Source organism: Trichomycterus rosablanca, chromosome 2 (assembly GCF_030014385.1).
Source record: "Trichomycterus rosablanca isolate fTriRos1 chromosome 2, fTriRos1.hap1, whole genome shotgun sequence".
Lineage (NCBI taxonomy): Eukaryota > Metazoa > Chordata > Actinopteri > Siluriformes > Trichomycteridae > Trichomycterus > Trichomycterus rosablanca.
The window spans coordinates 1317643-1337397 of NC_085989.1; the positions used below are offsets into that span (position 1 = coordinate 1317643).

General features: G+C 42.4%; 3 protein-coding genes across 3 annotated transcripts; 2 read left to right on the top strand and 1 right to left on the bottom strand.

Moving 5' to 3' along the window:
• Positions 1–576: 576 nt before the first annotated feature.
• Positions 577–4508, bottom strand: snapin (SNAP associated protein). The gene is made up of 4 exons (XM_063009515.1): positions 4388–4508; positions 2776–2822; positions 2579–2697; positions 577–1705 (listed from the first exon to the last, which is right to left on the bottom strand). The coding sequence occupies exons 1-4, from the start codon at positions 4501–4503 to the stop codon at positions 1598–1600; spliced, it is 390 nt and encodes a 129-aa protein (XP_062865585.1). The 5' UTR covers positions 4504–4508; the 3' UTR covers positions 577–1597.
• A 1954-nt stretch (positions 4509–6462) lies between these two features.
• On the top strand, positions 6463–11972 carry chtopa (chromatin target of PRMT1a). Its single transcript, XM_063009525.1, has 6 exons — positions 6463–6705; positions 7902–7995; positions 8941–9091; positions 10252–10432; positions 10520–10651; positions 11293–11972. The coding sequence occupies exons 2-6, from the start codon at positions 7931–7933 to the stop codon at positions 11490–11492; spliced, it is 729 nt and encodes a 242-aa protein (XP_062865595.1). The 5' UTR covers positions 6463–6705; positions 7902–7930; the 3' UTR covers positions 11493–11972.
• Positions 11973–13311: 1339 nt separating this feature from the next.
• matcap2 (microtubule associated tyrosine carboxypeptidase 2) lies at positions 13312–18484 on the top strand. Its single transcript, XM_062989223.1, has 7 exons — positions 13312–13523; positions 15710–16302; positions 16376–16519; positions 16623–16755; positions 16833–17138; positions 17939–18036; positions 18130–18484. Exons 1-7 carry the CDS (start codon positions 13499–13501, stop codon positions 18286–18288), a joined length of 1458 nt encoding a protein of 485 aa, XP_062845293.1. The 5' UTR covers positions 13312–13498; the 3' UTR covers positions 18289–18484.
• Positions 18485–19755: the final 1271 nt, after the last annotated feature.

Genomic DNA, 19755 nt, shown 5'->3' on the forward strand with positions numbered 1-19755 from the left:
AACCTAGACGGGGGTCACGCTGCATTTGATTGTTAGGAGACAACTTTTCCCGGTCGTGAAGTAAAACAGGAAGTCGTTAGAAAGCCGATCAAGCGTTTCATTACCACGTCATCAGAAGCTCTGATTGGTTCAGAAAGCGGCTCTTTCAATCTTTAGCGCCGATTCTGTAGGAACTTTCCATTCACATTATTATTACATTACTGTGAAGTGCACTACGTAGGGTATTCCACCATTTTAAGTAGGGAGCGACGCTTCATCACTACGCCGGAAGCTGGCTGGAACATTTACACATTGTGTGTGTTGCAGGTTAAGACCGCCGGAGCGTTATTATTATTATTATTATTATTATTATTAGAGAGCAGAAAATGACACGATCAGAATGATGTCATATATATAATTGTCACACATAACTGATGTTAACACATGTTTCTGACTTTCGTTGTATACGAGTCATATTTTGTGAGTCACGAGTCGAGTCCGAGTCATTTGAAACGAGTCACGAGTCGAGTCTGAAGTCGCTGTGTGTGCTCTGGCGTCCACATACTTAATGTATATGCTAAACAAAGAGGCTTAAAGATCTTTACATACTCGCCTTTAATAAAATCAGAACCGTTTACATGCAAATAAATCACGTTCAGAATCTCAAAACATTTACACGTGAACCATGCGACAAATAATTAAAAGCACGACAGCGTTACGTACATGCTAGATTTAGAGTGTTTTTTGATCAGAATTCATGCTAACAAGTAACAGTGACGGTTTGAGACCTCACAAAGACTCACCAAACAAAAAAAGAGTCAACTGTTCTGCATAACTTATTTAAACACGTAGCTAGCTGATTAGCTATTTAGCAAGATGCGACACTTATCATGAATGAAAACGAAGCCGCGTGCTACTTTAGCGACATGCTACAAGTAACACAGCTCTGATCTGTAGATCTACAGCCAACAAGACAACGTAAATTATTGCAAACTAATGGAAAACAGAAACACTAGACGTCAATTAAAATACAAATTTAAGCGCCACGCCCCCGCCCTGCCCACCCCGCATGTATTCGCTTAGCCAAGGCGTCTGCAGGCTGATGTTTGCTTCTTCAGGTGATGGGAGTTTACCCAGTTAACCTCTGCCTCACCAACCAGAGGAGCACGCTACACCCAAGTGTTCCTCCACCATCGGTGCAAACGTCTCGACCAGACAGCAGATGGCGCTGCTGCAGCAGGAACAACAAGACAAGCAACCCGATTCGACCTTCTCTCGCTCAGACGTGGCGTGGTGTGTCTGTAGAGCGCCCGACCAGCCCGGTAGCACAGTTTATTTACATAAACGGTATAGTTAGACTAGTTAAAGTAGTCATTTTACACTTACATACACTAAACATGCCAGCAAATCTGAATCAGCTTATCGGCTACATTCGGAGTAAAGATCAGAACCACTATTAAAATTATTTTAATTATTAGCTGGGACTCGTTAGCAGTTAGCATTCCGTTTGGCTGCTTTACTATACACTATAGATGATGGTGCACGTCACTGGAACTACAGCACAGTGTTCATTCTTAAAGCTCCGTAGGTTGACGTGATGTTTGGGGTCATCAGGTCATCAGGGTTTGTTGGGAGAGCGAGTGGAAAACGCTCCCGACGTTTCCAGCATGGTTTTTCGGCGTGCCGTCTCCTTCGCTACGTTATGGTTCAACCGCCTCAAACGTTCCTGCGCGAGATACGAAATACAAATAATCACTTCACTGCAAGTACGAGGGTCTTCATAACGTTTCTGACTGTATATTACCACCACGGTCATACACCGATCAGCCATAACATTAAAACCACCTCCTCGTTTCTACACTCACTGTCCATGTTATCAGCTCCACTTACCATATAGAAGCACTTTGTAGTTCTACAATTACTGACTGTAGTCCATCTGTTTCTCTACATGCTTCAAAGGTCAGGACCCCCACAGGACCACCACAGAGCAGGTATTATTTAGGTGGTGGATGATTCTCAGCACTGCAGTGACACTGACATGGTGGTGGTGTGTTAGTGTGTGTTGTGCTGGTATGAGTGGATCAGACACAGCAGCGCTGCTGGAGTTTTTAAACACCTCACTGTCACTGCTGGACCGAGAATAACCCACCAATCAAAAATATCCAGCCAACAGCGCCCCGTGGGCAGAGTCCTGTGACCACTGATGAAGGTCTAGAAGATGAGCGACTCAAACAGCAGCAATAGATGAGCGATCGTCTCCGACTTTACATCTACAAGGTGGACCGACTAGGTAGGAGTGTCTGATAGAGTGGACAGTGAGTGGACACGGTGTTTAAAAACTCCACTCATACCAGCACAACACACACTAACACACCACCACCATGTCAGTGTCACTGCAGTGCTGAGCATCATCCACCACCTAAATAATACCTGCTCTGTGGGGGTCCTGACCATTGAAGCATGTAGAGAAGCAGATGGACTACAGTCAGTAATTGTAGAACTACAGAGTGCTTCATAAAATGGACGGTGAGTGTAGAAACAAGGAGGTGCCTGATCAGTGTAGAATGTCCTATAAGCTCAGGGTCAGGTGTCCATATACCTGGGCATTCTGAAGGATGTTGTTGACCAGGACGACTCTGCGTCTGGCATTCAGCAGCTTCTTCACGTAAGGGTCCAGGTCCAGGGCGACCTTCTGATGTTCATTAATCCTGCACAGCTCTGAAACACAGAATCTAGATTCAGCACCGAGAATTCAGTACAGGAAGATTCTGATCACGCCTGTACTGACACACGTACCCGTCGCCAGGTTATCGATGTGCTCCCGGAGCTCCACCTGACTCTCTCTGTACACAGAAACACAGAGGACGTTAAACCGCAATATTAATCATGTGTGAAACGTGTGGATTAAATCAGTGTCAGAATCGAGGCAGGATTACATGCGATAAAAATAATCAAATCATTACAGGTTAAACCACAAGGATTATCTCAACTGGGTAACATAGACCAAGTCCTGCGCTTATTTTTAAATACTAAAGAAGTGAATCAAATTTAATTACGAATTAAAGTAAAGTTTTGCTTTTTATATACAAAACTGAATGATTACATTTCCCTGTTTCATCACCACTTTATCCTGGTCACGGTGGGACCCATTTCATCAGAATTACTGGGCACTATGAAGTCCCTGACAGGACGCCGGTCTATCACAGGGCTTCAGGTCCTGGGTTCGACCCCAGGCGGGGCGGTCCGGGTCCTTTCTGTGTGGAGTTTGCACGTTCTCCCCGTGTCCGCATGGGTTTCCTCCGGGAGCTCCGGTTTCCTCCCACAGTCCAAAGACATGCAAGTGAGGTGAATTGTCCATGACTGTGTTGGATATAACCTTGTGTAATGAGTAACTACCGTTCCTGTCATGAATGTAACCGAAGTGTAAAACATGACGTTAAAATCCTAATAAACAAACACACAATCACAGGGCTTCATTCTGTCTCTCTGTATCTTTTAGTCTACTTTATAGTCATGAGTTCTATTGTAATCATACGTATGTGTTCGCACCCTGGACCTTCTTACTGTCCCTTTGATCGTTCTGTTACTTCCTCATCCTGAAAGTGTTCACACCTCGTTCAACAGCTGCCCGCATTCTCCACCAGTCAGTAGATTTAAATATTTTGGATAGAATTTTCTCAAAAACATTTAAAATCTATCACAATCACCCCCTCAGACACAACCAATCATGTTTGTATGTACAAGCCTGACCGGTCTATAGCACCGCTGGGGATTTGAATCCTGGATCCCAGCAGTAGCCCAAGCGCCTACTTGAGCGCCCACAGAGTTCCCTGGGTAAATCTTGTTATAATAAACATCTGTATCTGTTTTATGCTCGCTTTTGCTTCCTCCTAAATGTATTTCCTCATGAAAGGACCTCCAAAACAATGAGGTTCCCATGAGGTTCCATGCCAGTAGAGGTTGTTAATGAGACATATTGGGAGATTATTTGGAAGCTATAATAAACAGCCCACTTTATTAAAGATAAATCTTGGAATAAAAAAATACATTTATTTGGGATTTTAAGGATTTTTTTTATCCATTAATCCAGGAAACATTAATCAATTATTTACAGTGTCATTAAAATGAAACATTTCCAAACCACCTTCTGCTCTGCACTTGAAAACTGTTATTAAAGCTTATGTAATGTATTTTACCAGATAAATACTGGAAATAGTCTGTTGATTTCTTTATTTTTAACAGAAATAAAGAGTTTGCTCCTCAAACCGTCTGATAACAAACCCAAAAAAACGAAGCCTCGTGACGTCACCGCGATCATATGACACACTCCTGTCATGTAAGCAGTTCTGACTGATTATCTGAAACCCAGAAGCACACAGGTCAGAGGTTTAGATTTAGATTTATGTACCTGATTGAGTAGACATGAAGATCGAGCTGCTGCACGGCAGGTTTCAGCAGATCAAGCAAACCTTCAGCCAGAACATCGCTCCCTGATGGAGACTCCACCGCCGCCAGCGCTGCCATCTTCCTCAACACACGAACTCTCGCGATGCTTCAGTCACGAGATTTCATGCGTGACCGGAGCCGCTTGTTTGTTACCCACCCGCATTCCGACACATCCCACCTCATCTCAGGATTAAGTGTAAAACTATATATAATATAAGATAAGATGAGGTAATATAGCCTTTTATTATCCTACAGGGGGGAATTTGTAACGTTACAGCAGCTTTAAAAATATACAGATATAAAAAGTTTTATACATATATTAACAAAAGAAATGTAAGAAATGTAAACATATATAAAAGATATACTGTATAGAAATAATATATATAAAAAATTACAAAAATACAAATTACAAAAGAATCACAGTCTTTGAAAAAAACTCAGAAGTAATACACCGATCAGCCATAACATTAAAACCACCTTCTTGTCCATTTTATCAGCTCCACTTACCATATAAGCACTTTGTAGTTCTACAATTACTGACTGTAGTCCATCTGTTTCTCTACATGCTTTGTTAGCCCCCTTTCACCCTGTTCTTCAATGGTCAGGACCCCCACAGAGCAGGTATTATTTAGGTGGTGGATCATTCTCAGCACTGCAGTGACACTGACATGGTGCTGGTGTGTTAGTGTGTGTTGTGCACACGGTATTTAAAAACAGGTTAAAAAGGAATGTAGAGAAGCAGATGGACTACAGTCAGTAATTGTAGAACTACAAAGTGCTTCTATATGGTAAGTGGAGCTGATAAAATGGACAGTGAGTGTAGAAACAAGGAGGTGGTTTTAATGTTATGGCTGATCAGTGTATATTGCATTGTTTTAGTGAACTGCACATAGTATGAGAAGTATTACACAGGATTACAAAATTTATTGCACATCGAATTGAACAGAGTATGACTTAAATAAATATATTTATAAAAACGTTTAGTAAGACCAGTAAAATAGTTGTACCCTGGAAATGCATGTGTAATTATTATTGTTAGTAGTAGTAGTATTTTTTATTAGTGTTATTATTATTATTATTATTATTATTATTATTATTACTATAAAAGATTCAGGTGGAAGTTTTTGTGTTATATTCTATTATAATATTATATAATTGCTATAAATGTTTTTCATGTTCAGACTCAGACTCAGCTTTACTGTCATTCAACCACGTACATGATAGAACGAAATACAGTTACCCAGGCCTCGGTGTGTGTGACATGAATAAGATAAGTATAAAAATAGAATAAACTAAGAAACTAAAAAAGTACAAGTAAAAGTATTTACATTTTAAAGTATTGCACAAAAAAAACTGCAGCAGCTTATGTTGTCTAAAGTGCATAAATGTTTGTTATTATCATTATGTACTAATACTTCTAGTTTTTCTCTCATTTTTCTCTCACATTATTATTATCATCATCATCAATGTGTTTTGTATATGCATTTTTTTAATTGACTGAGTTTTTACATGTTCATGAAAAGGTATATTTTGTATTTAATAATATTATTATTATGATTATTATTACTGTGAGACTTTTATACATTCTGCTTCGTTTGCATTAATTGCTGTTTTTGTAGTGTTACCCTGTGTTGCTTTTATATAATGTCTCATATTTTCTTGTGTTTATCTGTTTTTGAGAGGACGGTTGCTTTCTATATTTTGTTATTATAAGTACTAAAATGTTAATTTCTTCTTTTCTGTATATTTTTTTAAAGTGTTGTAGGTTTTTTTTAAATAATAATAATAATAATATTAATAATACTAATTATTATTATTGTATTTTATTTTATTGTAAATAAATCCCTACCTACATTGATTGTTTACAGAGGTAACTTGTTGCAAAGGAGTTGTGACTGACTTCTGGATTATCCAATCATGCTTCGAGAGTTAAACCATCCAGCCAATAAGAGTGCAGTAGGCGGGAGTTGTTGGTCAGTAGTTTGTTAAAACCAGCGTGGGTGGAGCCTGGTCTCCATTTTGCTCCGCTGCAGCTGTTAGAACCATTTTGTGAGGGAGGGTTTAGGACAGGGTTATTTTTTATCAAACATTTTAAAATATCGCCAGTTTTCTGGTGATTATTTATTTTTTAATAAGAGGGGGGTACGAAGATATAAGTACTTTAGAAGACGTTTGAGCTTTTAGAGAACAGCTGAGTCAGTTAGCAGGTTAGCTGAAGTGTTAGCCGGGCGGCTAATAAATCTGCGCGTAATAACCGACATTTACACACATTCCAGCAAAGTAAGTATTTAATATCTATTATTCAAATGTTAAAGTTTTTGTAGTATGTTGTGTAACGTCTCTTATTTCTATACTGGACAAAGAAAAGGGCCAAGAAAGCGGATTAGCTTTAGCTGAAAGCATTTGTCATGGTGCAGTCACATCACAGTGTTCCGCACAGCGCATTCTTTTGTTTACTTTAAAATTCTGAGGTTCAATTCGACTATTTTCATCTTTTAATATCTAACCATTAACTATGAGATAACAAAAGGTCAATGGATGTACATTATTCTTTCACAAAAGAAAGTTTGATTCATAGTTTGACCTTAATGTAAATACAAACTCATTTCCAGAAAAGTTGGGACTTGCTGTAAAATACAATAAAAAGAAGAATCTGTGATTTGTTAATGTACTTTTTTTTTTTAATCTTTATGTAAATGACAAAAGCAGTGTTTTCATTAATCAAATATATTTTGTAAATATAATCAAATTAGAATTTGACACCTGCAACAGAAGCAAAAATAGTGAAAAACTTATAAGAAGTAAACAATAATCAAGTTACACTTTAAAAATATACATTTATTTATGGTTTTAGCTATTTAAATGTTAAGTAGAATGATGAATGCACAGGGATCACGATTGGGTATAAAAAGATCCACCAAACTGAATAAATAATTTATCAAGCAAGCTCACACACACGATGTGGGTATTTTACCATCTACCGTACATAATATTGTAAAGAGATTTATCTTTAAAAAAAAAAATCAAGTTGATGAAAAGGAATCTTGTTTTTATTACATTTTACAAACGCTTTAATGTATGAGACATGTCTCATTATTACTCGGTCATGGCCTTAAAGTACATTTTCAGCACATAGCGGACCTTTTTGAAAACAACGTATAGTATTGTGACAGTATATTGCCTAAGCAATTAAGGGTTAAAGACTTTGCTCAAGGGCCCAACAGTGCCAGCCTGGCAATGCCACTGCAAATGCCAGGCACTGGGCATTTATCTCATTTTAATCTTAACTAGCTTTATTTATTTATTTAGTTAAGGTGCTGGACTAATAATCAAAAAGTCGCTGGTTCAAGCCCCACCGCTTCCAGGTTGCCGCTGTTGGACCCTTGAGCAAGGCCTGCGAATGTAAATGTCGTAGAGCAAACGTAAAGCGTCCACTTGCTGATGATGCTTCTTCTGACCCGTTTCCCCTCCCACAGGAACGACAAGAGGCGAGCGCGAAGAGAACATGAGCAACCCCTCGTCCCAAAAAGTCGTGCTGAAAAGCACCACCAAGGTGTCGCTGAACGAGCGGTGAGGCTCCATGCATCCTGACAGCATTAGCTCAAGCCCGGGGGGGTGAAAATACAATCATGCAGAGGTTCTTAAAGCACGGAGCGGCGAGCCGCGCTCTGTGGAGGTCTGGGAGAGGAGATACCAGACCTGGCACCGCGGGTAGAACGCCCACGGCGTGTGTACTGCTCACTGGGCGTTTATCTTATTTTTTATCTTAAATATCTCTATTTATTTATTAAGTTCTGGCCGTCTTGTGTGAGCAGTACACACCCTGATCTGAGAGGGTATTAGTAATCGTAGTGAGGTAAGCTACCTGCAGAATGGCCCTCTGGAACATGCTGGTGAATAGATGAGCGGGCACACGATGGGCACGTTTCTACCCTCTCAAACAGACTCTCTCTTTCCTAGATGCACTTTCCTCCTCTTCTCATCTTTCTCTTCCTTCCTCTCCTAACAAACAAGGTGCCTGGTCCATGCCTGGACGTGACCCGCATCCCTCGACCCCCATAACGCGGTTCCCTCACGTCCCTCCAGCAGGAGGAGTCGAGGTCACGGTCCGGGCTGTAAGTGGCCAGGTTTCCAGACACCCCTCTTAAGTCCTGGACCGCCTTCACCGGTGTCGTTTTAAACCGGTACCAGGGGTCCGTAAGTGGCACGAAGCTTCTCATTCTCCTCTTTGGTTTGTTCTTTCTTTCTCTGTGCTGCTTCCTCTCTCTCTCTCTTTATCTCTACAGCTCCTTTAGGCCTGTGTCAAATTCTGAACATGCACGCCGGGGTGTCGAAAGCCTTCAAAAAAAGAGAGAGTGTAATCAAAGCAGTGCCTGAGCCCATGATGTGTGAAATGATTTGATTTGGAAACCTCCTTTCCTCGTTACCCCCCTTCCCTCTCCTCCTCCTCCTCTTCCTTCCTCCCCCCCCTCCCCAATCTCTTTCCTCCTGCTCCTTTGGCTTGTGTCCCACAAGATTCACTAACATGATGAAGAACAAGCAGCCGGCGGCGGTCAGCATCCGGGCGAACCTGCAGCAGCAGCACATGGCCAGCGCCAGGAACAGACGTCTCGCCCAGCAGATGGAGAACAGACCGTCCGTGCAGGCGGCCCTGCAGCACAAGCAGGTGGGGAAACCAGTTCAGCGGAGAGTGAAGGTGCATTCACATGAGAAGCGCTCAAAGAGAAGAGGACGGGATTCGAAATACACTCGGCCATAACGTTAAAACCACCTCCACTTACCATATAGAAGCACTTTGTAGTTCTACAATTACTGACTGTAGTCCATCTGTTTCTCTGCATGCTTTGTTAGCCCCCTTTCACCCTGTTCTTCAATTTGACTGACATGGTGGTGGTGTGTTAGTGTGTGTTGTGCTGGTATGAGTGGATCAGACACACCAGCGCTGCTGGAGTGTTTAAACACCGTGTCCACTCACTGTCCACTCTATTAGACGCTCCTACCCAGTCGGTCCACCTTGCAGATGTAAAGTCAGAGACGATCGCTCATCTATCGCTGCTGTTTGAGTCGCTCATCTTCTAGACCTTCATCAGTGGTCACAGGACGCTGCCCACGGGGCGCTGTCGGCCGGATACGTTTGGTTGGTGGACTATTCTCAGTCCAGCAGTGACAGTGAGGTGTTTAAAAACTCCAGCAGCGCTGCTGTGTCTGATCCACTCATACCAGCACAACACACACTAACACACCACCGCCATGTCAGTGTCACTGCAGTGCTGAGCATCATCCAGCAGCTAAATAATACCTGCTCTGTGGTGGTCCTGAGCATGTAGAGAAACAGATGACTACAGTCAGTAATTGTAGAACTACAAAGTGATAAAATGGACAGTGAGTGTAGAAACGAGGAGGTGGTTTTAATGTTATGGCTGATCGGTGTAAGTGCCCAACAAGCTCACGGTCAGTGTCTCAATACTTTTGTCCATATAGTGAATGATCGGGAAAGTCGCAAGACCTGGTAGTTTTGCTCTTTGGAAACAAAAGTGATCAGTGTCACGGTGGGTCCTGGCAATGAGGCACTTGGACTTTGGGCATGGAACCAATCCAGAGAAGGAAGGACTTACAGTGGCTATTTGAAGCAGCCAATCCACCTTCTGGTTGAATCAGAGAAAGCCCATGCTGCCAATACGCTTCTCGTGTGAATGCGCCGGTGCTCTCATGGCCCATCCGTCCGACACCTCTTATTCCGTTGCACGGTACCCTATGATGTTCACTCATTCCGAACCTAACGCTGCGTTGGTACTTCCTCCGTTCTGATTCCTCTCCTCTCCGCAGAGTCTGAAGCAGCGACTCGGGAAGAGCAACATCCAGGCGCGGCTCGGCCGCCCCGTCGGCCCCCTGATGCGCGGAGGACCCGGGGGTCGCGGCTTCCCGATGGGAGGGATGCGCGGAGCCGGGCGAGGCCTCAGAGGGCGAGGTCGAGGGGGCGTCATGAGAGGAGCACTAGCACTCAGAGGTGGGCGTTTCAGCCGAGCGGCGCCGTTCGTTTCCCGTCTCGCGCTTTCAGGGTGCTGGAGTTAATTCGGGGTGTGTCTGTGTGCAGGCCAGATGAGGGGGCGTGGAGGTCCGGGACGTTTGGGCATCCGGAGAGGAATGCGCCAGCGAGGAGGAGCCTCCGGGCGCGGAGCCGTCATGACCGCTCGAGGAGGTGCGCGCGGAGCACCCGGAGCCCGAGGTGAGGAATCGTAAATGATAGTTACCTCGGGGGTTACGACTAGTAGACGCTAGGGGTAGTATCAGGGTAAATCCAAGTAAAGAATGTTAGACCTCAACAGTTTAGGGATTTCCTTTTGCATTTCTGTGCTTTACCTATCAATCCACAGTGGCTCGGTGGGTAGCACAGTCACCTCACAGCAAGAAGATCCTGTGTTCGATTCCCAGGTGAAGTGGTCCAGGTCCTTTCTGTGTGCAGTTTGCATGTTCTCCCCGTGTCTGTGCGGGTTTCCTCTGGAAGCTCCGGTTTCCTCACACAGTCAGGTGAATTGGAGATCCACCAACCAGCAGAGGCCGCCACTGCAGCAGCAGTTCCGAACCTGTAACATGTCTGTAGCACAGCTGAGATTCAAACCAAGAGCTGAAGATGTTTTTCAAACCCCGGGTTGCAGAGGAAAAATAAAAATAATTAAATAAACCTTTATGTTTTATCTTGTAATCCACAGTGGGACCAGATTGTACAGAGCAGAAAGAGTAAGGTTCATTGTATGTGTTGCCTGGGTCATGGACGAAATGTGGGTTGCTTGTCCAAAATGTTTGAAAAACCCCGGACTAGTGCGTTACACCGCTCGGTCACTGAACTTGCTTTCTTCACCCCTCCAGGACGCGGCGGTCTGCGAGGTCGGGGCGGTTTCGTCGGACGAGGGCGCGGCCGTGGCAGGGGCAGAGGAGCGGGCCGTTCCGCCGTCACCAGAGAGCAACTGGACAATCAGTTAGACGCCTACATGTCCAAAACCAAGGGGCACCTGGACGCCGAGCTGGACGCCTACATGGCTCAGGCCGACCCGGAGAGCATGGAGTGACCCGCCTGTACCGATGACGAGATCTTGGTGACCGGGTGTGGCGTTACAGGACGTTTTTATTAGAATCTTAATGTTGTTCAGCCTGAATCATGGGCTGTTGGGCTCGATCTACAAAACAAGCCAGTTTCTTACGAGTAGATGGACTAGTCGCTCAGATGTTGGGTAGAACTCCATAAGACCTGAAGATGATGAAGGTGGAACCTGTGTACACCGGTCTGATCTCCTCTCTCCCCTCAGAATCGGAAGAATTGGGACCTTGGTCTCGAGAGCTGAGCGTCGGGGGGAGTAGAGAAAACGTCAGCTGATTTGTTTTAGCAGCGGTTAGCCAGCGCTGGGCTGTTTTATCTGTTTTATTTTAACGGTCACATGACTGATGAATTTATTGTTTAAAAAAAGTCACTGAAATATTTGGATTTATTGTAAAACCACCTGTTTTTACTTTCTTGTAATAAATAAATATCGGACCTGACGGACCAAAAACCTGCTGCCTCTTACTTGGTATAAAGAGCTTATTGTGTGTTTTCTGGAGTTTGGGAGCTCGTGCTAGGCCACTGACTCTGAGATCTGGGTTTGAATCTCAGAAGTGCCGTCGACCAGGCAGACGTCTACACAGACGACGATGAACCGTGTCTGATGGGGGAATGGGCGAAGCTTTGATGGATTGGCACCCTGTGTTCCCAGACCTCGCTGGTGTCACTAAATCATGTAAAACTTTTAATTTCTAGCCACCTAAGTCTTAATTACTTTACTTTTTAGTTTTTGGCTTTAATTCTTTTTCTTTATATGTTAATTGGTTGCTTATTTTTCTCTGTTTGACTTTTTTGAAGATTATAAAATTTTGATTTGGTTTTTATTTTATTTTCCTCATTTTCTGTGTATTGTAAATTCTCGAGCGAGTAATTAAAATGAATCAAATTAAAGTTAAAAACACTCATAATAAGTCGGCTGATAAGATTGTACAATACATCAAAGAAACTAAAAAAATAAAGGGATTTTTATTTATAGGTGACAACTGTTTTTTAATTTGTTGTTGTTATTGTTTAGGGCTTAACGCTGAATGTGAAGAAATAAGATGATCTGACCATAAAGGCCCGGGTTAAAGAGCAGCTGTACATTTATTAAAGTTCAGTAACACAGCTGGATGGTTGTTGACTTTAAAAACCTGAATATGGTCACCCTAGCTTCACCCTAATAAATACCCCCCACACTCATTTACATTTTTGGCATTTAGCAGACGCTTTTATCCAAAGTGACTTACAGTACTGTTACAGTATACTGTCTAAGCAATTGAGGATTAAGGGCCTTGCTCAAGGGCCCAACAGTGGCAACCTAGCAGTGGTGGGGCTCAAACCAGCGACCTTTCGATTACTAGTCCTGTACCAGGTCATGCATGCCATCCATGCTGGCTGAAGAGAAGCGCAGACTAGCACACGTGTCCTACAACTCTTGTAAAGCCGTTAGTTCATTTTTTGTTCCTATTATTTCTTTTTAGCAGGTGTATATTCTGTATGAAACACAGTGCTAGTTTAGTGGTTAAGATACTGGACTAGTAATCATAAGGTTGCCGCTTCAAGCCCCTCCACCACCGCTCTTGGGCCCCTGAGCAAGGTCCTTCACCCTCAATTGTTTAAATAAACTATATTCAGTCATAACTAAGTCGCTCTGGATAAAAGCTTCGGCTAAATGCTGAAAATGTCAAATAAAACGCAAATCTAGTCTCGTCTTTAAGTGTCTCATTTTACTGACTGGATTTGTATACATGACGTCATTTCCTGTGACGTTGCCTGGCAACAAGACGCGGCTCCTTTGCAGACCGAGCGGAGATCAGATCAGACTGAGCGAATATAAAACTATTAATATTTCATTATTTACTCTATTTTATATCATCTTACATAAACATGTAGTTTACAGTTATAACATGTCATCTATACTGACCTCTACTGTCTGATTATTTGTGTAATAATATAAAGATATAAACAGAAATATAAACTTATTTACGTTCAGCAATGCTGGAGTCCATACACATCACCGGTGAGTCTTATTATTATTATTGTTATTGTTATTATTATTATTATTGTTATTATTATTATTGTTATTAGTGTTATTATTGTTGTTATTGTTATTTTATTGTTATTGTTATTATTATTGTTGTTGTTATTGTTATTTTATTGTTATTGTTATTATTGTTGTTATTATTGTTGTTATTATTATTATTATTGTTATTATTACTGTTATTATTAATATTATTATTATTACTGTTATTATTATTACTATTATTATTATTATTATTAATATTATTAATATTTTTATCGTTATTATTGTTATTGTTATTAGTATTAATATTATCAGTAGTAGTAGTAACTTTATTATTTATTTATTTTAAGCTTATCTGCTTTTGCTGTTGACTTCTCTGTGCTCATATAATTAAATAAAGTTTAACTCTGCCCATTAAAAAGCACATGGAACAGTGGGCTCTAGTCAAAATCCACACAAAAGCACATCGAACTGTTACACTGTGCCCAAAGAAATTAGTGAAGATGTTTAAATGTAATAAAGAAAATCAGAAACACAATATTATATTTCAAAACAAATAAATAAATAAAACAAGAACAAGCGTATTCAGTAAACAGTGTGTACATTGATAATCATAAAACTAATAAAACAATAAACAATCGTGTAAATATGATACAAAATAGTAAATCAGTTAGTACAATACGTTTTAAACATGATAAATTAAACCAAATAAAGTGAAAAGAAAAAAGCACAAACATTTTTTTCATACTGGGTTTATTTTATTTTAGTTCATTTTAAACACAGATAAATTAAACAGAAGCTTAAAAAGGTTCCAAATAAATGAATGTAGGTACATTTATAATATATATAGAATGGTTTTCAGAATAGAGCACAGAAAGTGTCACCGCGTCTTCATTTCATTATTGTTGCCAAGAATTATGTACATTTACCACTTATTATTGTATAATAAAATCCTCATATAAAAGTAGTAAATTGAAGGTAACAGGTTTGTGAGTGTTTGTATTATGATACTGTAACTGTATATTATTATAATATTGATTATTAAACTGTGATGTAGTTGATGTGATGTAATGATTATAATAACGAGTAGTTTGGTGATGCTGAAGCAGTTATTTCGGTCCAGTGCTCGTGTCAGAAACACAGTGGTGATTTTGGTGGTAATTTGAAGCCTCGAGGCCTCAAACTGACTCTGTTCTCCACCGTCCAAATACATTAACCTCAGTGTAATGAACTCAAAGCTCAAGCTCATCGGTTTAGATTCCTGATGGCAGTTTGATGAGATTTGATAGTAAGAAATGAGCCAGTAAATAAATAAATGCACTTTATGAGATAGTTGAAGCTGAAGTATGTTCAGTGTAATCAAATCTTACTTAGGCTTTTCTGAATGAGAAGGTTTTAGTGTTTTTATCTTTAATAAAGTCACAACCTTCACATTGATTGTTGTAATCTGATCTACGAGGGATGTTTAAAAGTTTCCTCTCTTTTATATTGTGGTTATAAGCGGTGAGGGTGGAGGAGGAGGAATCGGTCATGTCTGAGAGACTGAGAGACTCTTATAGTCCGCATTTCGCTCAAAGAAGCTTTAAGAGGAAGAAGATTTTCATGTGATGTGAAAGCAGCGGCGCATCAGTGGCTACGAGCTCAACCCAAAAAATTTTAGCTGACGGCATTGAAAGAACCCTCGTACTTAAAGTTAACTGGGTAAAGTTTTGGTTAGCAGGGTTTGCTGGAAAGTGAGAAATAACAGATAGTACGAGACTCATCCTCACCTGATTAGCACATTTAATGATTCCATTTCTTTACACAGAGAAGAATCAGATCAGCTGCATAAATAGGAACATTTTGGGGCTACAAGTCAAAAGTTACAGACACTTCTGACTGGAACACTGGAAAAAAATGTGACAAAAGCTACCTGGTTAAAAAAAATACATACAGCAATACAATTTCTGTAATGTTATTTCCTTAGACGTCTTGGCACCCATATAAATAGGGATAGTCTGAGTACACCCAATAAAACTACATGGAACAGTTGTCTCTTTGCCTAAGTTGCACATTACCAAGTGTGACCTTTGTTATCAGCAGAGACAGGAAAGCCGTTCCTCTCACCCTCAGGACGGCTAATTTTACTCCATTATCTGCTGAGATTGCACACCAACATTATCTACTGTCACATTCCTCTGTAGAACGTCTCCAGTGGTCCGAGACAGACACGGCTAAGAAGCGTGGACTGGAGAAGCCAGTCAGTTCAAGTCAGGACTGTGTGGAGCGCTGGTCTTCAGACGTCCTGAGGAATCGGTTCTCCAGCAGCTATGATAAGAAAGAGGACGAAGGCCAGAACCTCAAACTTCACCATTACAGGCAGCTTAGAGGAACCCAGGACCTCGTCTCCACCCCGGCACGCCAAGACTCAAGACTTCTCATGCTGATGGGATCAGACAGCCGGTCCTCTCAAGACTTCAGACCCTTCACACCGGGGAATAACATGTCCGTCCTGGGCAGTCCGATCGGCCTGTGTCCTCGCCCCGCCCTCAGACCGGACGCAGCTTTTCAAACCCGCCTCAGACTCCCACGTCTCGCCAAAGCAAGCACGAATGCAGAGAACGGCAGGAGGAAGCTGTGCATCCTGACGGCTATTAAACCAGCCAACGTGGAGAGCGAGAAGTCCAAGTTCTTCGAGTCAGGATTCACGTATAATCCGCAGTTCAAATACCGGAACCCGGCGCCGGCTCAGGTGCTGGAGAAGCACGGCCACGCCTCCGACCGCTTCCTCACACAGGTAAGAAGGAACTTCTAAACTTCTCAGATTTATTCTCTTCACATTTTTATTTTGGTTCTTCTGGACCTTTCAGGCCGTGCACATCATGGAACTGGCCCTGCAGAAGTACGGGAACTACGAGAAGTTCGAGCAAGCCACAGGAGGAAACCTGCTGACCAGGAGCCGAATCTGGTTCCACGTCAAGAAGTACATGGAGAAGGAAGGCTGTGTGGGAGAGGTACGAGAGATGCTCAGGACATAAACCTGGTGTTTATTTATTAATGGTTCTCTGGAGAATTCATGTCACTGCATGTTTATGTTGTTTGTTCATGTGAGAGAAGATCGTGGTGTATCTGACCGATGACCTGCTGTCCAGAGCCTCCATGACCGTGGTGAACGGCAGACCCACGCTCACCATCAACACCTCCACGGCCCGGGAGCAGTGGCTGGAAGGAATGCTGAGGCATGAGATCGGTAAGCACCGGCGTTAACTGGATCCAGCCCAGTTTGGTGTTTTTTCCCGCTCTGACATCATTTCCTCCGTCCTGCAGGTACTCACTACTTCCGCGCCTTCAACAACAGCCAGCAGCCGTGGGGCAGCGGCACGGGGAGGAAGACGCTCGGCCTGAAACCGGTCAACCCCACCGAGGAGGGGCTGGCCAGCATCCACAGCGTGCTGTTCCGCCGAGACCCCACGCTGTGGCGAGCCGCGCTGCTTTACTACACCGTCCACCAGGCGGCGCACACGTCCTTCACCCAGCTCTTCCACGACCTTCAGCGCTTCGTTCACGACCCCGTCACGCGCTGGGACTACTGCGTCCGGGCCAAACGTGGCCAGACGGACACCTCTCAGCCCGGTACCATCCGTTACTCTCTGTCAAGCTTTGTGGAGGTGGCATGGTTGTGTGATTTGGCAGAAATGTCAGATTAAATTCAGTTTAATTGAGTTTAATTGACCCGAGTCTCGTGTTGAGTCTCCGGTGGTGCTGCCGACCTGACCGGTTGCTCCGTAAACACAGTTGGCAGTGTCTGAGGGGTAGGGAGGCCGAAATGGGGTTCACAGTAACTGCTACAGTCTCATCAGAGCACCAGGATAATCTATTCTGAACCGTTGGGCAGTAATATGTCCCAAGCACAGCCTTTACTGTTCTGGGAAGGCATTCTAAGATTTTGGAGTGTGTCTGTGGAAATTTGTACTCATTTTGTTAAAATAGAATTTGTCAATTTGCCTTAACAGTAAAGGACCTTCCCTAAACTGTTACTATAAAAAGTTAAAAGCAGGTCTTTGGTTCCATATAATTGGTTTTGTACTCCTTAACTTCCTGAAGCTCTGCACTGCCAAGCTGCCACTGTTGGGCCCTTGAGCAAGGCCCCTAACCTTCACACAAGTGCTGTAAATGAAATTAGAAAGCTAGTGTATTAGGCTGATGCATCACTAAAGCTCCCCTACAACACGGAGCTTTTTCATTGCTATTGTACTGTATATTCAGGTGTCGTTATTATCTCTCTCTCTCTCACACACACACACACACATAATGATTTACACATAAATTTCACACATTAAACTTGTAGCTACGCAGCAGTGAATCAAAAATAATCAGAAATCATCCAAGTCCAGACCTGAGTGAATTATTTAACACCCTTCATTGTTCCCTAGGCTGCTTCAATAAGGACCAGGTTTATCTGGACGGCATCCTGAAGATCCTCAGGCACCGAGAGAAGATCGACTTCCAGCTGCTCACCGCACTCGGGAAGGTCGACCTGACCGACTTCTTTACCTTCATTCATTCACGAACACGTTTCTGTTCTGTTCTGGGTGGCTAAAGAAAGTACGTGTGTGTTCCTCAGGTGTCGTACGAGGACCTGGACCGGCTGAAGGACCTGGCCGTGATGGACCACGTGCGAATTCCTCACTTCCTTCAGGACCGGGCTCGTTACGCCGAGCAGCTCCAGAAGATCATGGAGGTCAACCAGCTGACCGATGAGGAGCTGCGAGCACACATCTGAGCGCGCTCAGTACCACCCGGCCTTGTGTCCAAGCTTGCATCTAAGAACCATCCTGAGACTTCTAACCACAAACTGTGTCCAGTGCTCAGTGTGTCCAGTGTCGTTGCTCTTGTAGTGCCACAGTCCCAGGGTACAAAACATCCTGAATTTGCCAATCCTGAGCCAACCAGAGCCAAAATAAATCTGAGTAAATCTGCTGATGAGCGGAACTTTGTGTTTAATAATGAATCGTTCAGTTTACAAGCTCAGTCGTGTTGAAAGATTTCTTCATCTTATAAACACTTTAATCTGTAAAATAATGAAAATAATCACAGTAAAACGCGTTTTTATTTAATTTACCTAGTTTCCCCCCTTCATTTTTTATGTGTAATAAACTCTTTTACACACTTGGTGGCGCTGTGTGTCATGAAATGATTCCGATCGTTAGCAAGTAATCCAGACTAGTTAAAAATATAAATATATATGTAAATAAAATAACCTAGTCACAATCGGACTCGCATTTCTCTCAGAATGAACCTAAAATCAGTCATAAACCCCAAAAAATAAACGATCCTGTTAACCATTGCGATCGAAGTTTGTTGTGAAAGTATTCAAGCTAATTTATTAGCAATGATCAGTTTAGCAATGTAAAAATCCCGACATTTCATCAACATTCACGTTTCAGGAATCTGTACCAAGTATCAGAGGTTTTGAGAGACTTATTACACTTATTATAAAGCTTGTCTTAAAAATCCTAAGAACTGATACACTAGTCCACCATGTCTAGGCTAATCTCTTGATTTATGAGTGACTGGTTGCCACTGGCCTGTACTTTGACCTTTAATCTTTCTCTTTAATACTTGTTTTTTGGTAGAATAAGATTTTTACATCATTTCACGTTAGATTTTATGCTTCTGATGCTTTAATGAGCACCAGAAATTATAAAATAATCATGTGGTATTTTGGTGTTCATGGATGTATCAAATCCCTGTTCCTACATACACTGATCAGCCATAACATTAAAACCACCTCCTTGTTTCTACACTCACTGTCCATTTTATCAGCTCCACTTACCATATAGAAGCACTTTGTAGTTCTACAATTACTGACTGTAGTCCATCTGTTTCTCTACATGCTTTGTTACCCCCTTTCATGCTGTTCTTCAATGGTCAGGACCCCCACAGAGCAGGTATTATTTAGGTGGTGGATCATTCTCAGCACTGCAGTGACACTGACATGGTGGTGGTGTGTTAGTGTGTGTTGTGCTGGTATGAGTGGATCAGACACAGCAGCGCTGCTGGAGTTTTTAAACACCGTGTCCACTCACTGTCCACTTTATTAGACGCTCCTTCCTAGTTGGTCCACCTTGTAGATGTAAAGTCAGAGACGATCGCTCATCTATTGCTGCTGTTTGAGTCGCTCATCTTCTAGACCTTCATCAGCGGTCACAGGACGCTGCCCACGGGGCGCTGTTGGCTGGATAATTAT

Coding starts and splice junctions, on each gene's coding strand:
- snapin (XM_063009515.1), bottom strand. CDS start 4,503: ATGGCAGCGCTGGCGGCGGTGGAGTCTCCATCAGGGAGCGATGTTCTG. Junction 2,823..4,387: donor CTTCATGTCTACTCAATCAG/GTACATAAATCT, acceptor TTCTGTGTACAG/AGAGAGTCAGGTGGAGCTCC. Junction 2,698..2,775: donor CATCGATAACCTGGCGACGG/GTACGTGTGTCA, acceptor TCTGTGTTTCAG/AGCTGTGCAGGATTAATGAA.
- chtopa (XM_063009525.1), top strand. CDS start 7,931: ATGAGCAACCCCTCGTCCCAAAAAGTCGTGCTGAAAAGCACCACCAAG. Junction 7,996..8,940: donor AAGGTGTCGCTGAACGAGCG/GTGAGGCTCCAT, acceptor GTGTCCCACAAG/ATTCACTAACATGATGAAGA. Junction 10,433..10,519: donor AGGAGCACTAGCACTCAGAG/GTGGGCGTTTCA, acceptor GTCTGTGTGCAG/GCCAGATGAGGGGGCGTGGA.
- matcap2 (XM_062989223.1), top strand. CDS start 13,499: ATGCTGGAGTCCATACACATCACCG. Junction 16,520..16,622: donor AGGAAGGCTGTGTGGGAGAG/GTACGAGAGATG, acceptor ATGTGAGAGAAG/ATCGTGGTGTATCTGACCGA. Junction 17,139..17,938: donor GACGGACACCTCTCAGCCCG/GTACCATCCGTT, acceptor ATTGTTCCCTAG/GCTGCTTCAATAAGGACCAG.